The sequence below is a fragment of the Oryctolagus cuniculus genome, chromosome 13, assembly GCF_964237555.1.
Source record: "Oryctolagus cuniculus chromosome 13, mOryCun1.1, whole genome shotgun sequence".
Classification (NCBI taxonomy): Eukaryota; Metazoa; Chordata; class Mammalia; order Lagomorpha; family Leporidae; genus Oryctolagus; species Oryctolagus cuniculus.
In genome coordinates, this window is record NC_091444.1 from 48,156,273 (window position 1) to 48,172,646 (window position 16,374).

At 39.4% G+C, this 16,374-nt stretch overlaps 1 protein-coding gene across 2 annotated transcripts in view; it reads right to left on the reverse strand.

Moving 5' to 3' along the window:
• DNAJC1 (DnaJ heat shock protein family (Hsp40) member C1) overlaps positions 1-16,374 on the reverse strand; it is a 196,922-nt gene that overhangs the window by 74,731 nt on the left and 105,817 nt on the right. For both annotated transcript variants that reach the window (XM_002717400.5, XM_051820685.2), the window contains one exon: positions 5,161-5,324. In XM_002717400.5, the coding sequence (XP_002717446.2) occupies positions 5,161-5,324 (164 nt within the window). The remainder of the gene's footprint in view (positions 1-5,160; positions 5,325-16,374) is intronic.

Consider the following 16,374-nt stretch of genomic DNA (forward strand, 5'->3'; position numbering starts at 1 on the left):
ATTAAGTCTTGACTCTGCTTCCAATCCAGTGTCCTGCTAATGCACACTCTAGGAGGCAGCAGATGCTGGCTGAAGGACTTAAGATGCCTGCCACCTATGTGAACTGTCTTTCAAATAAATGAAAATAAGTAAAAATAAAATTACCAATTCACATTTTGTTTTTGTTTTTTGCTTTATTCAGACCTTTTATGCTTATAGAACCAATCCCTTCTGCTCAACCCATTGAAAACATGTATTCTATTTTATGGAATAAAATGTTACCTGATTTTAGATTAAATACAAAGCCAATCAAAATCCTTAAACTAGACTGGTGTAATTTTGTTCTTCGCAGGTAAAATCTGGAAGCCATCAAAATCTTCTTAAATAGAATAATAATTAAACCAACTATAGTACAGGCATACCATGGAATATTACTCAACAATAAAGTAAAACAAGTTACTGATACACTCAAATATTTGAATGGATCTCAGGGCAACATGATGAGTAAAGGAAGTCAACCTCAAGGGATCACATACTGAATAATTCCGCTTTTATTCTCCAAATGACAAAACATTGTAGAGACACAGAAAAAATTAGTGGTTGTCACAGGTTAAGGATCAGGGGTGGACATTGTGGCACAGCATCTAAATTTCCACTTTCGATGCATCCCATACTGGAGTGCCTGGATTGAGTCCTGGCTACCTCACTTGAACCAGTTCCCTGCTGATGCACCTGAGAAGCAATAGCAGACAGCTAAGGTACATGCGTCCCTGCCGCCCATGTCGGAGACCTTGATGGATTTCCTGGCTCCTGGATATGGCTGTTGCATTCACTTGGGGGAGTAAATCAGAAGACGGAAAGATGGAAGATTTCTCTCTCTCTTCTCTCTTTCTGTGTGTGTCTCACACTCTTCCAAATAAATATTGAAATCATAAAAATAAAGGATGGTGAGAAGGAGATGAGTGTGATTACAAAAGACAAAGAGGAGTGACAACTTTGTGGTAAAGAGAGATTTTTGTATCTTGAATGCATTTGTGACAAACAAATTTACAGGTAAAATGATAAAATGACGTACAACAATACACAGCCATTGGATTGATATCAATTTCCTGGTTCTGACATTATCCTGTAGTTACATAAAGTGTTAGGGAAAACTGAATGGAAGGTAGGAACTCTCTATACTGTCTTTGCAACTTCCTATTAATCTACAATTATTTAAAAATAAAAACTGTATTGGGCCGGCGCCGTGGCTCACTTGGCTCCACCTGCGGCGCCGGCATCCCATATGGGCGCCAGGTTCTAGTCCCGGTTGCTCCTCTTCCAGTCCAGCTCTCTGCTGTGGCCCGGGAGGGCAGTGGAGGATGGCCCAAGTGCTTGGGCTCCTGCACCCACATGGGAGACCTGGAAGAAGCACCTGGCCCTGGCTTCGGATTGGCGCAACGCCGGCTGTGGCGGCCATTTGGGGAGTAAACCAGCAGAAGGAAGACCTTTCTCTCTCTGTCTCTCTCTCTCTCACTGTTTGTATCTCTACCTGTCAAATAAAAATAAAATAAAAACTGTAAAAACTATTTATTTATTTATTTATTTGAAAGGGGGGGAGGGGGAAAGGAGAATGGGAGGATGGGAGGGAGGGACGGACACTGATTCAGTCTGCTCGTTTTCGCCCTAAATGCCTGCAACAGTCTTGGTTGGGCCAGAGTTGAAGCCAGGAGCCCAGAACTCAATCTGGGTCTCCCACATGTTTGGCAGGGACCCAGATACTTGAGCCATCACCACTGTCTCCCAGGGTACATACCAGCAGGAAGCTGGATTAGAAGCAGAGCCAGGACTAAAACCCAGGGACTCTGAAACTGGATGCAGGTGTTCCAAGAGGTACTCAACTGCTGTGCCAAATGCTACCTCAAGAAAAAAAAAACTTCAAGAAAGAAGAAAGAATTCATAGTTTATAGGCTTAGTACATGATTAACATCAAAAGTTCCTGAGACTGCAGCTTAGAAATAACATGCTAAAATATGGCAGTCTGACATGCTAAACAATTGAATAGAACTCAAAAAGTCTCAGAAGCATTCCCAGAACCAAAGACTTTCTGATCTCCTGCTTCTCTCCCAAAGCATAGGAAAGAACTCACCCCTGAAGTTCCCTCATCTGAAGCTCTTCTAGAAGGAACACAATTATTTTCATTCCCTTTCTGAAAATTTCATTAAACAGGGAAGATAAAATACATATTTCATGAAGGAAAGTCACTGATGTTACCAGATCTAGACAAACTTGTCATAAGCTATTGTCTGTTCTTTGGACTCATTTAAATACCCTAAAAATCATTTACTACCTCTCAAAGTCACCAATTTTCTCTCCCCGTCTGCCTCTCTCCCCTGAAAAGAGTATAAAGCCTCTGAACCTCAACAGGTTACGGGTAATCATTCTCTGGTGATTACCCCATGCAAGTAATAAGCTTGTGAATCTTCCCCTGTTAATCTAGTGCTAGTTTACTTTAGCATGCCCAAACCTTCAGAGGGTGAGGGAAAACATCCTTCACCTTTATACTGACAAAGATATTATAAGAAAACAAAATCAAAGGCCAATCTTGCTCATAAATACACAAGAAAAATCATAAACAAAATATTTGCAAACCAAAGCAAATAAAAAAATGTACTAAAGGATAATATTTCATGGGATCCAACAAGGTTCATCAAAGGAAAGCAACACTGATTTTGGAAAGCCAATCAATATAATCCATTTCATTAACAAAATAGAGATGAAAAATGATATAAAATCTTAACAGATGGAGAAAGGCATAACACTTGACAATTCATTTGTAATAAATTCTTAGCAAAGCTAGAAAGAGAACTTCCTTAACTTGATTTTTGAAAAATATAAAATGCCTTTGAAACCAGTAGCATAAGGAACTAACAATTCCACTCTTCCATAAAAGCAAAGAACAAAACAAAACAAAACAGGTAAGAGGGTTGGTGTCTGGCCTAGTGGTTAGGACCCTCACATGTCTCACATTGGAGTACAAGGGCTTAATTCCTGACTCTGCCTCCTGATTCCAGTTTCCTGTTAATGTGGACCATGGGAGGCAGCAGTGATGGCTCAAGTAGTTGGAGAACTGGATGGGATTATTGGATTCCAGCTTTGGTTTGGCCCAGTCCTAGCCATTCTGAGTATTTGGGGAGCGAACCAGAGGATGGGAGCTCTCTGTGTCTCAAATTAAAAAAAAAAAGGTAAAATAACTATTAGAATAATGAACCTTTACTGAACCCTGGAAAGCAAAGGTTTCAGTTCCAGGGGTAAGATACAATTCAGGAAAAACAGCTGATTATTGATAAGAATAGCAATCTTTGTGGCATCTCTACTTAGCCCAGTCTTGGCCTTTGTTCCCTATTTCAGTACCATCTGTGAAAATAACAATATTTATTCATGGTACTGGAGGGAACAGAATGAACTAATGTGCAAAGAATGGTGAATACTTGATCTGATCTGTTTGGAGGCTACCTGGAACATGGATTCAGACAAAGGACAGGCCTTATGCTAAAGCTGCTTCCCTTGGGCTATTTGTTGCAAACACTTACAGGATAATTTCTTATTCACAACTGCCTGAGGAGACAGAAAACAGCTGGGGCAAACAACAGACTAATGAAAAGGTTTCTGAGGACACCTGAGGAATAAATGTTCTGCCATTCCTGGGAATCTAGAAGGCCAAGTGCATACTCAGGGCTTCAGGCACACGTGCACATGGTCAAGAAAGAAAAGAACTCAACTGCTGCAGCTATTTTAAGGCTCCTGGAAGAAGGAAGTGAAGGTTCAGGCAGAGTTACAAAGAAATACACACAAAAAGCCCATGGCAAAGATTGGAAGACTGGTTCCAAGCATTTAAGAAAATCTGTAAAAATCATTAGTTGATCACTAAGTTAATATAATGGCGACATCAGTGGCCACACAAGACAAAAAAACACAGACTTTATAGAATTAGGTCAGAAAAGGCACTAAAAAACAAGTAGGTACAATAAGCCCAATATCACAACAAATCCCGAAGAACAGAATCTGATTTCTAGAGTTGCTAATTTATATTATTCAAAATATCCCGTTTTCAACAACAAACAATTGCAAAGACTCAAGAATGTATGGACTATATAAAAAAGAAACAGAAACCTTATGCTTGAGGGAAGATAAATAATTTTCTAGAAAATATATTTAAACCATCCTATTTTAGGAGTTGGCATTGTGGCACAGTGGGCTAAGCAGCCACTTTGTGATGCTAGCATCCCCTAAGAGTGCCAGTTCAAGTGTCAGCTGCTCCACTGCCAATCCAGCTCCCGGCTAACGTGCCTGAGAAACCAGCAAAAGATGGCCCAAATGCTTGGGCCCTTGCCACTGATGGGATATCTGGATGGAACTCCAGTCTCCTGAGTTTGGTCTTGCACTGCCTGGCTGTGCAGCTATTTAGAGAGTGAACCAGCAGATGGAAGATCTCTCTCTGTAACTCTGCCTTACAAATAAATAAATAAATAAATCTTCAAGGCAACAAATATATGATATACAGCAAAACCACTAGAATTAAAAAATAAATTAAGAAAGGCTGCTAAATACAAGGTTACCATACAATATTCAATTGTATTTCTTTTAAAAATGTATTTGTTTATTTATTCCCATTTCATTAGAAAGGTACAGAGACAAAGACAAAGAAAGATCTTTCTCTGGTTCACTCTCCACATAACTTTAAGAGCTGAGCCAGGAATGAGAACTCAATCAGGTCTCCCATATGAGTGGCAGAGACTGAAGTAATTGTGCCATTACCTGCTGCTTTCCAGGGTGTGCACTAGCAGGAAACTAGAATTGGTTATCAAGAATGGAGCAGGGACTTGAACCCAGGTATTATGATATGGGATTCAGGTCTCCAAAGCAGCATTTTCACACTTTGCCCTCCCCACCCCCAGATCTCATTGTATTTTTATATGCTAAATATAATTAGTGAAATTTAACAAACAACACTATTTACAATATCATCAAAAAATGTAAAATACCACCTAAGGAGGCTTCAGGACATGGGCAAAATTCTAGTTCATGGTCTTAGTGACGGTTACCTTGGTTCCCTTCATGATGACTCACTGAGCTTCACAATTATATTTTATGTATTTTCTGTACATGCTTTAATTCAAACAAGTATTTAAAATTATTTACCTGTTTTTTCTGTGTTCTGTTCCTGCTTTCCAGCCAATCATCCATTTGTTCCTCAATTTCTTCTATAGAAGTTCCATGATCATAAGATTGAATATATGTACTTTCTAAAGGTGTGTATACAGGAAATTCAGGTTTTGGCTTTTTAACTTTAACTTTCTTCTGTTCTAAAAAATGTTTAAGAGAACCAAGTATTGAGATTTGTTAAGAGTAAAAAGAATTTCTAATATTCTAATATTTAATTCATAGATTGCATTTTGAAAGAACATGAGTTTTTTTTTATCAAAACAGAATTGTTACAAAAGATAGTTTTAAGTTTTATTGTACAATTACATATTTTTAAATATGTTGCTAATATATTCATGAAATAATCAACATATCAATTTGTAACACTTCTGGTTTTCAAACTACTTTTCATCAAGCATTTTATTTTGGCACATGAAAGGAACTTTCGTGTTTTAGCCCTATCTTTGTCATGTAATAGTAACATAATATTGGGCAAGTAATTTAACAGAACAAATTTTTACTTTTCCACCTGTAAAAACAAACTGGCTCTCAATAGATGCTACAAATTTATCTTTTTAGTATTTTACAAGGGCAAAATTTATTCTGGCAGCATCAAGAATACTTACCAATAATCACGTACTGCATATGTTACAGATAACAATGCATTAAAGGACATGATCACATAGATTATATCACCTAGACATTATAGCTTAGTTTGTGTAAGTACATTCTATGATGTTCACACAATAATGAAACTTTTTTGACAGGCAGAGTGGACAGAGAGAAAGGTCTTCCTTTGCTGTTGGTTCACCCTCCAATGGCCGCTGTGGCCGGCGCACCACGCTGATCTGATGGAAGGAGCCAGGTACTTATCCTGGTCCCCATAGGGTGCAGGGCCCAAGGACTTGGGTCATCCTCCACTGCACTCCCGGGCCACAGCAGAGAGCTGGCCTGGAAGAGGGGCAACTGGGACAGAATCCAGCGCCCCGACGGGGACTAGAACCCGGTGTGCCGGTGCCGCAAGGTGGAGGATTAGCCTAGTGAGCCGCGGTGCTGGCGAAACTCTTTTTGATGCATCCCATATTGGTACCAGTTTGAGTCCTGACTGCTCTACTTCCGATCCAGCTCTCTGCTATGGCCTGGGAAGGTAGTGGAAGATGGCCCAGGCGCTTGGGCCCCTGCACCCATGTGGGAGACCTGGAAGAAGCTCCTGGCCCCCTACTTTGGATTGGCGCAGCTCCGGTTGTTGCAGCCATCCGGGGAGTGAACCAGTGGATGGAAGACCTCTCTCTCTCTCTCTCTCTCTTCTTCTCTCTCAGTGTAACTCTGACTTTCAAATAAATAAATACATAAATCTTAAAAAAAAACAAACAAACAGGAGTTGCTGTGCACTTGCTCCCCATGTAGGACCTCTGTTCTTAATTTATTTACTATAAGAATTAATGGTAAAACTAGTCTTCAAACAGTACTTTATACTTCGTGTGTCTGTGTGGGTGCAAACTGTTGAAATCTTTACTTAGTATAGAGTTGATCTTCTGTATATAAAGATAATTAAAAATGAATCTAAATGAAGAATGGGATGGGAGAGGGAGTAGGAGGAGGGATGCTTTGGGGGTGGGAGGGCGGGTATGGGAGGAAGAACCACCATTATAATCCAAAAGTTGTACTTATGAAGTTTATATTTATTAAATAAAAAGCTTCCTATAAAAAAACAAATCAAACAAACAAACAAGATTCCTGGCTTTGGCCTGGCCCAAAACTGGATGTTCTGGCCATTGGAGGAACAAACCAGCAGATGGAAGATCAATCTCTCTAGCTCTCTCTCTCTGCATTGCACATAAATCTTAAAAAAAAAAAAAAAAAGGAATTCCACAAATGAACAAATCCACATGGGAAACGATGGTCATAATCTCTACAAATTAAAGAAATGCATATTTGGAAATACAAACAAAAATATATTATACCTATAATGTGTGCAGATATTTAAAAACCTATTAAATGTACTGTTGGTAGGGAAAGGGCTATTTCTAAACTGGGGGTTCAAATGTGAATTATTTTTTTATAGCCTTCTACAAAAGTAGTTTAAAAAATCTATTGAAATTAAAATCTTTTCCCAAGGAATTCTTCTGGAAATAAAAGCATTAGAATATTAATTGTATGCACATACATGTATGGGTAAGTGTATGTTTGTGTGTCTATGACTATGTACTATCTATTTGTTCATGGAGACATAAAACTACTAAAATGGTAAACGCTTATTAAAAGGAGAAATATCTGTGGGGCCAGCACTGTGGCATAGCAGGTAAAGCTGCCGCCTGCAGTGCTGGCATCCCATATGGACACCGGTTCGAGTCCTGACTGTTCCACTTCCAATCTAGCTCTCTGCTATGACCTGGGAAAGCAGAAGATGGCCCAAGAACTTGGGCTCCTGCACCTAAGTGGGAGATCTGGAAGAAGCTCTGGGCTCCTGGCTTCAGATCGGCTCAGCTCCGGCCATTTGGGCAGTGAACCATAGGATGGAAGACCTCCCTCCTTCCCTCCCTCCCTCTCTCTCTCTCCCTCTCTCCTCCACGCTCTCTAACTCTGCCTCTCTGTAGCTCTGCCTTTTAAATAAATAAATAAATCTTGTGTTTTTTAAATATTTATTTATTATTTTTGACAGGCAGAGTGGACAGTGAGAGAGAGAGAGAGAGAGAGAGAGAGAAAGGTCTTCCTTTTCCATTGGTTCACTCCCCAGTGGCCACTGTGGCCGGCACTCCGCACTGATCAGAAGCCAGGAGCCAGGTGCCTCTCCTGGTCTCCCATGCGGGTGCAGGGCCCAAGGACTTGGGCCACCCTCCACTGCACTCCTAGGCCACAGCAGAGAGCCGGACTGGAAGAGGGGCAATCGGGACAGAATCCAGCACCCCAGCCGGGACTAGAACCTGGTATGCCGGCACCACAGGTGGAGGATTAGCCTAGCGAGCCAAGGTGCCGGCCATAAATCTTGTTTTTTAAAAAAAGGAGAAAAGTCTAAATCATTATTGATGATGCACTCACACTCAGGAGTTATTAAATCATTGTTGGGGGCCAGCGCCATGGCTTGCTTGGTTAATCCTCGGTCTGTGGTGCCGGCATCCCATATGGGTGCCGGGTTCTAGTCCCGGTTGCTCCTCTTCCAGTCCAGCTCTCTGCTGTGGCCCGAAAGGGCAGTGGAAGATGGACCAAGTCCTTGGGCCCTGCACCAACATGGGAGACCTGGAAGAAGCACCTGGCTCCTGGCTTCAGATCGGCGCAGCAGCGGCGGCCATTTGGGGAGTGAACCAGCAGAAGGAAACCTTTCTCTCTGTCTCTCTCACTTTCTATAGCTCTACCTGTTAAATAAATTAAAAAAACAAACAAACAAACAAAAAACAAAAAAAAAACATTGTTGACCAGTAGATTTCTGAGTTTGAGAAACAAGGCCATATTTTTTATTTTTATTTTTATTTTTCAGGTTTTTTGACAGGCAGAGTTAGACAGTGAGAGAGAGACAGAGAGAAAAGTCTTCCTTCCATTGGTTCACTCCCCTAATGGCTGCTATGGCCAATGCGTTGTGCTGATCCGAAGCCAGGAGCCAAGTGCTTCCTCCTCCTGGTCTCCCATAGGTGCAAGGCCCAAGGACTTGGGCCATCCTCCACTGCACTCCCAGGCCACAGCAGAGAGCTGGATAGGAAGAGGAGCAACCAGGACAGAATCCGGCGTCCCAACCAGGACTAGAACCCAGGGAGCTAGCGCCACAGGCGGAGGATTAGCCAAGTGAGCCGCAGTGCCGGCCGACTAGATGCCTTTTTAGTAAACATGTGCAAGTGAACTAGACTTGTATCACTCTCATCAAAACTCCAGTTTTCAAGCTTAAATTAACACACACAATTATCGTAAACCCAAACACCATGAATTTTGGAAGTAATGAGAATATTATGATTTATACTTTATTCAAGAAAAACAAATCTAAGGTTTTTTAAAAAGACTTATTTATCTATTTGAAAGAATGACAGAGACAGAGGGAAAGACAGAGAAAGTGGGAGATATTTCATGTACTAGTTCACTAGCCAAATGCTGCAATAGTGGGGCTGGACCAGACCGAAGCCAGGTGCCAGGATCCCACATGGGTGGTAGGAACCCAACTATTTGGACCATCAGCCACTCCCTTTACAGGTACATCAGCTGGAAGCTGGAACAGAAGCATGCAATAGCAGGACATGAACCAGACTCTCCAAAAGAGGAAGTGGCCATCAGAAAATTTTAAGTCAAAGAAAAAATACAGAATATTTTATGCCTCAACTAATTGTGTTATTATCACTAATGTGGGAGACCTGGATTGATTTCATGGCTCTCAGCCTTGGCTGTGGCCCACCCCAGCCATTGCAGGTATTTGGGGAGCTCTCTGTCTCTCTCTCCACCTCTCAAAAACAAACAAATAAATAAAAACAATAGTATATCAATTTGAATAAGATCATCAAAAGAAGTCAACAAGGAGAAGAGAGAGATACTTGAATAATCTGACTAGGATTTTAAAGCAAGTACATAGTAATGGTTTTACAAGCAATAACGAACAATCTTAAAACAAAGAAGTGTAGAAGTCTCAGCACCATGGCTCACTAGGCTAATCTTCCACCTGTGGCACCGGCACCCCGGGTTCTAGTCCCAGTTGCTCCTCTTCCAGTCCAGCTCTCTGCTGTGGCCCGGGAAGGCAGTGGAAGATGGCCCAAGTGCATGGGCCCTGTAGCCGCATGGGAGACCAGGAGAAGCACCTGGCTCCTGGCTTTGGATCAGTGCAGCACGTCAGCCATAGTGGCCATTTGGGGGGTGAACCAATGGAAAGAAGACCTTTCTCTCTCTAACTCTGCCTGTCAAAAAAAAAAAAAAAAAAAAAAAAAGACTCAGCATAGAAACACAAGACATACAGAAAAACCAAAGTGAAATACCAGAACTGAAAAGTACCCTAACTAAAACTAAAACTTAATGGATGGGAACAACAACAGAATGGAGTAAACAGTGAAAAAAAAAAGTGATTTTGAAGACAGAAAACCAAAAGTTGTCAAAAAATCTAAAAAACAAAGACAAACTGAAACAAATAGAGTCATGGGGGCTCTAACAAGGCATCTAAAATTCACGATATTAAGGTTCCACAGAGAGAGAAAAAGAGGGAGGGCTGAAAGATAATTCAAATAAATAATGACTAAAGAATTACCAAAGCTGGCAAGATCTATAAACCTATAGATAAAAAATAAGACAAATCCAAGAAAATCCATGGTAAGACATGTCATAATCACACTTTTAAGAACCAAGAACAAAAGAAAAATATCTTGAGACCTGAGCTGACAGATCATTCCAATTCTAGTATACATGCTGCCAAAGCGAGCACTTCTGAAAATGGGTCTATATCACAAAGTCATGTAGGCCAGAAGGAAGTAGCACAGCACTTTTCAAAAGCTGAAAGAACTGTCAACCCAGAATTGTATACCCAGTGAAAATATCTTTCAGGAATAAAAATGAAAATGAGACATTCTCCACTGAAGAGAAACTAAGAGCCTGTTCCCTGTCAGTGTATCCTATAATAATGGATAAAAGAAGTTCTCTAAAAAGAAAACAACTCACAAAATATCTGGGAAGATCAGGAAATAGGAAAGAATGAGAAAGGTAAAGATAATAGATTTTCCTCTTCCTGAGTTTTCTAATTATGTTTGGCTGTTAAATCAAGCTTGTAGCATTCAATGTGTATATATAAAGTATTTAAGACAATTATATTATAAATGTGGGAGGTAAAGGGATGTAAAGGGAGATAAGGTCTCTATAAGTCACTTGAAATGATAAACTGCTGACATCATATATTGATATATTGCATCGAGTTATTTATATCACATAGTACCTATTATACCCACTTAAAATGCTATATGAAGAGCTATATTTTAGAAAACCCTATAAAAAATCCAAGAACAACTCTAAAATATATTCAAGTAACTCACAGGAAGGTAGAAAAGAAGGAAACTGAAATGAAAAACAAAGAACAAGCAGAAAATAAAATGAAACAACAGACTTAAGCCCTAACACAGCAACAACTACATAAAAATACAAATAGTCTAAATACACTAGATCAAAGAAAATCAGTAGAGAAGAAAAATCATGAATTATGTACATGCTATCTATAAGAAATTCATTCAAACTTAACAGTGTGAGTAGGCTGAAAGTAAAAGGACTAAGAAAGATAACAACATACAAACATTAATCAAAGGAAAGTAGGAGTAGCCATATGAATATCAGATTTCAGAAATTTGTAACAGAATGATGACAAGAAGATCCCTGAACATTGCAAACTAAACAACACACTTCTAAATAATTGATGTACCACAGTTGCAGTTTCAAGAGAAAAATACACTGGACTGAATCAAATGAAAATACAATATCAAAACATGGGGATAGTCCTAAGAAGGTATTTATAGCACTAAATGCTTACATTAGAAAAGAGAAATGCCTCTAATTAATAATCTGAGCTTCCACATCAAGAAACTAGAAAAAAATGAAAACAAGCCCAAAAGAGGTACAATATAGAAACTAGAAGTAAAAGCAAAAATCCATGAAACTGAAAATAGAGAAAAATCAATGAAACAAAAAACTAGTTTTTTTAAGATAAATAAAATTGACAGACTTCTGTCAAACTGACAGAAAATAAAGAGAAAATAAAAGATTAGCACTGAAAAAGGAGAAATCACTATAGGACATGCATACATCAAAAGAGTAAGAATCAAATATTGGCGGCTGGCACTGTGGCTCACTTGGCTAATCCTCCGCCTGTGGCGCTGGCACCCGGGTTCTAGTCCCGGTTGGGGCGCCGAATTCTGTCCCGGTTGCTCCTCTTCCAGTCTAGCTCTCTGCTATGGCCCGGGAAGGCAGTGGAGGATGGCCCAAGTGCTTGGGTCCTGCACCCGCATGGGAGACCAGGAGGAAGCACCTGGTTCCTGGCTTTGGATTGGTGCAGCGCGCCGGCCGTAACAGCCATTTGAGGGGTTAACCAACGGAAAAGGAACACCTTTCTCTCTCTCTGTTTCTCTAACTGTCAAAAAAAAATAAATCAAATATTGGCAACAACTCTAGAACCCAAGTTTGACAGATTAGTGAAAAGAACCAACTGCTCAAACACAATCATCCCAACTTGTATTCATGAAATAGATACTTGAATATCCCTATAGCTATACAAGAAATTTAACTTGTAATTTAAAAACCTAAAAAAAAAAAAAAAAAAAAAAACAACTATCCAGACTTAGTTTCACCAGAAAATCCTGCCAAACATTAAAAAAATTAACATCAATGCTACACAATCTCATTTAGAAAACTGAAGAGAACACTTCCCAGTTTATTATTCGATGGTGGTACCCTGATACCAAAGTCATACAAAGACAGTATAAAAATAAAAAATTAAATTAATGCCAGGGTTGGAATGTTTCTATCCCCTCAAAAATTCATGTTGAAATAATCTCCAGAAGCACAGCTTGTAGGAACTAACTAGGTCATGAGGGATCCTCCCTGTGAATGAGTTTAAAGACTTTATAAGAGGCTTCACTGAATTCAGTCCCTTTTTCTCTTCTACCTCCTTCCACTATGTAGGACATAGCACAAAAGCACCATTTTTTTTTTTTAAAGATGCAGAGACTTTCTATCCATTGGCTCACTTGCCAAATGTCCAAAAAGGCTGGGGCTGGGCCAGGAAGACAGGAAGGAACCCAGAATTCTGTCTAGATCTCCCAGGTGTGTGGATGGAAACCAAGTACTTGGCACATTGATTGGCAGGAAATTGGATAGACAGTAAAGGTGAAACTCAATTGCAGGCACTTGGATATGGAATGCAGATATCACAAGCAGTGGTTTAACCTCCTGCACCACCACGTCTGCCCCAAGACACCATCTTAGAAGAGGAAGCAGGGCCTTTAGCAGACACTAAACCTGCTGCCAGCTTGATTTTGGACTTCCTAGCCTCCATAACTATGAGAAATACATGTCTGCCCTTTATAAATTACCCAGTTTCAAGCATTTTGCACAGCTGTATGAAAAAGACTAAGACGAGAACAGGTGCTGAGAAATGGGGGTGTTGCTGTAAGAATACCTGAAAATGTAGACTCAGATTTGGAATTGGTTAATGGTTAAGGACTGCAGCAGGTCTGAAGTGCTTCCTAGAGCATTAAGAGCAATGCTGGTAGTTTCAGAGGGAGAGTTGTGGAGGAAGCCTTTGTCTTCCTAGAGATTATCTAAGTGGTTCTGGTCAGAAGACTGGTAGAAATATAGTCATGTACCACATAATGCTGTGTCAGTCAACAACAGACCATGCATTTGATAGTGTTCCCATGAGATTATAGTGAGGCTGAAAAAGTCTGATTGTCTAGTGAATTCATAGCTGAAGAACATGTAAGCAAAAAGAAAACTGAAGGAGAAAAAGAATTCTCAAGAAAATTCACAGTGAAGGGTTTGGCAAAAGCTTCTGGATACCTCAACAAGTCCTTAAAAAGCTTGAAAACATGGACTCCAATACTTAAAAATAACACAGAATAATAAACACAATGCATTGTCTGCTTACAAGCAAATCTACAATGAAAAAAAGAAACAGAACTAGCACACCACCATGGCCACTTCTTCGAAAAGAGCGGCTTCTTCTCAAAGAGCCTCATAGGTACTTCAGGAGGTATCCAGAAGAAGGCATTGCTATTGTAGGAAATGACAGCTCCACGCCTGAAACTGCCACTGAGGACCTTCCAGTGTGACAGGATGTGGAGGTGGAAGTCAGTGAAATTGATAATCATTAGCTAGTATAGGCCTAAGCTAAGGTGAGTGAGTGTGTCTTGTTTTTTTGACAAAAAGCTTCAACAGTAAAAAATGAAATAAAAAATTCTTAAAATAGAAAAAAGTTTATAAAATAAGGATATCAAGAAAGAAAATATTTTTGTATAGTTGTACAATGTGTTTCAAGTAAAAGTATCATCACAAAAGAGTCAAAAAGTTTAAAAAGTTGAGTTTCGTAAGTAAAAATGTAAGCTAGGGATACTTTATTTTTTCAAGAGAAAGTTCTGAAAATAAATTTAGGTTTCTCAAGTCTATAGTGCCATACAGTGTTTTAGGCCTTCACATTCACTCACTACTCACTCACTGACTCATAGCAATTTCACATCTGCTAGCTCCATTCACGCTAAGTACCTCATACAGGTATACTGTTTATCTTTTGTATCCTATTTTTACTATACTTTCTCTGTGTCTAGATATATTCAGACACATAAATACCATTATTTAATGATTTTCCACAGTACTCAGTACAGCAACATGCTGTACAGGTTTGCAGAGTAGGAGCAACAGGCTACACCATAAAGCCTATGTGTGTAATAAGCTACTACATCTAGTTGTGCATAACACTTTATAAAGTTCTCCCAAGGACAAAACTGTCCAATGATCCATTTTTCAGAACATATCCCTACTGTTAAGCAACACATAACTGTAATGGAAAAGTTCTTATTGCCTGGTGGTGTCATGGCCATTCTAGCCACTGTAATGTTGTAGTGGAACACATCATTCACGTATTTGTGGCGATGCTGCTATAAACAAACTTACTGTGCTGCCAGTTATTCAAAGTACAGCACATACAATGAGGGACAGTACATAATGCGTGCTCACAAATGACTTATTGGTTTTTGTATTTACTAATATTTTTATTAAATTATTTTTTACTTAGTAAATATTTTCTTTTATTTATTAAATGATATTTTCATCATTATTTTAAAACATATTGTTCCTATTTATGTAGGAAAATTTACTGTATGCTGCATTACGTCTTCAGCAGCCTCACACATCTCATGTTTACTCTGCCTCTTGACTGTATCAAGAGGTCACACTGAGTGACTAACCTACCAGCACTAGGTATATGTAAGTAAACTCTATGATGTTTGCACAATGATGAGGCTGCCTAGTGATGCATTTCTCAGAACATATCCCCATCATTTTGCAATACATAACTGTGTTCTGTCCCTCACCTGTCACTTAGGACTTCCTTCTACCAGGCGTCTCCCTGGCACCGATATTTAGGTCCTTCACTGGGATACACATTGGAGACCACAAAACAAGAAGCAAAATGTAACTAACATCTTGAAATACTATTTCTACAGATAAGTAATAAGTACTTGATGGTAGAGTTCTGATCATTTAATTTTGTTTTTATCATATAAGGTAGAAAGAAAATTTTTCTCTTTAAAACTGTGATCTTTGGGGGCCAGTACTGTAGTGTAGTAGGCTACTCCTTTGCCTGCAGCACCAGCATCCCATATGGGTGCCAGCTTGTGTCCCAGCTGTTCCTCTTCAGATCCAGCTCTCTGCTATCACCTGGGAAAGCAGGGGAAGATGGTCCAAGTCCTTGGGACCCTGCACCCACATGGGAGATCCGGAAGAACTCCTGGCTCCTGGCTTCAGATCGGCCCAGCTCTGGCTGTTGCAGCCATTTGGGCAATGAGTCAGCGGATGGAAGATCTTTCTCTCTGTCTCTATCTAACTCTACCTCTCAAATAAATAAAATCTTTAATAAATAATCCTTATAAACAATTTAATTTAAGTCAAACTTTTCTTTTTTCCCATATGTAACATAGCCTGTTTCATTACAAGTTCTTTGAATCCACCTCTCTTAAATAAAACTCATATAACTAGAGAATGTATACAAATATTACTAACAATAAAAAGCCATATTCTCAGATATTTATAAATGCTCAACTTATTTAAACCATAAAACTGATTAAACATTTATAATAAATAAGTGCCTCAAATTTCCCAAATAGGTATTAACAAATTTTTTGCATAAAGGCTTCCCAGAAGGATATCTATTTTTTAAAAATGACTCATTTCATACATTTCCCTCCTCTACACCCTACTCAAAAGTGGTCTTAGTGTAGCCCTCTGAGAATGTGCATAATCTAAGATGTAAAGCAGATAGACAGAAGGGCAGATTAGCAATTAGGTCATGAAAAACAGGCAGCATAAAATAGCTATGGCTAATCTACATGAGATGCATTTACTCAATTAAGTAGATGGAAATGTTATTATGAACTCAGTATTCCAATGATGGTCTGTAAAATTAAGAAGGATAGGGGCAAATGAAATGCTCGCTGGGGGATTTTGGACCTTTACATATTAATTCTAAAGTATACAGTGTAAAACCCTTAATGAAGT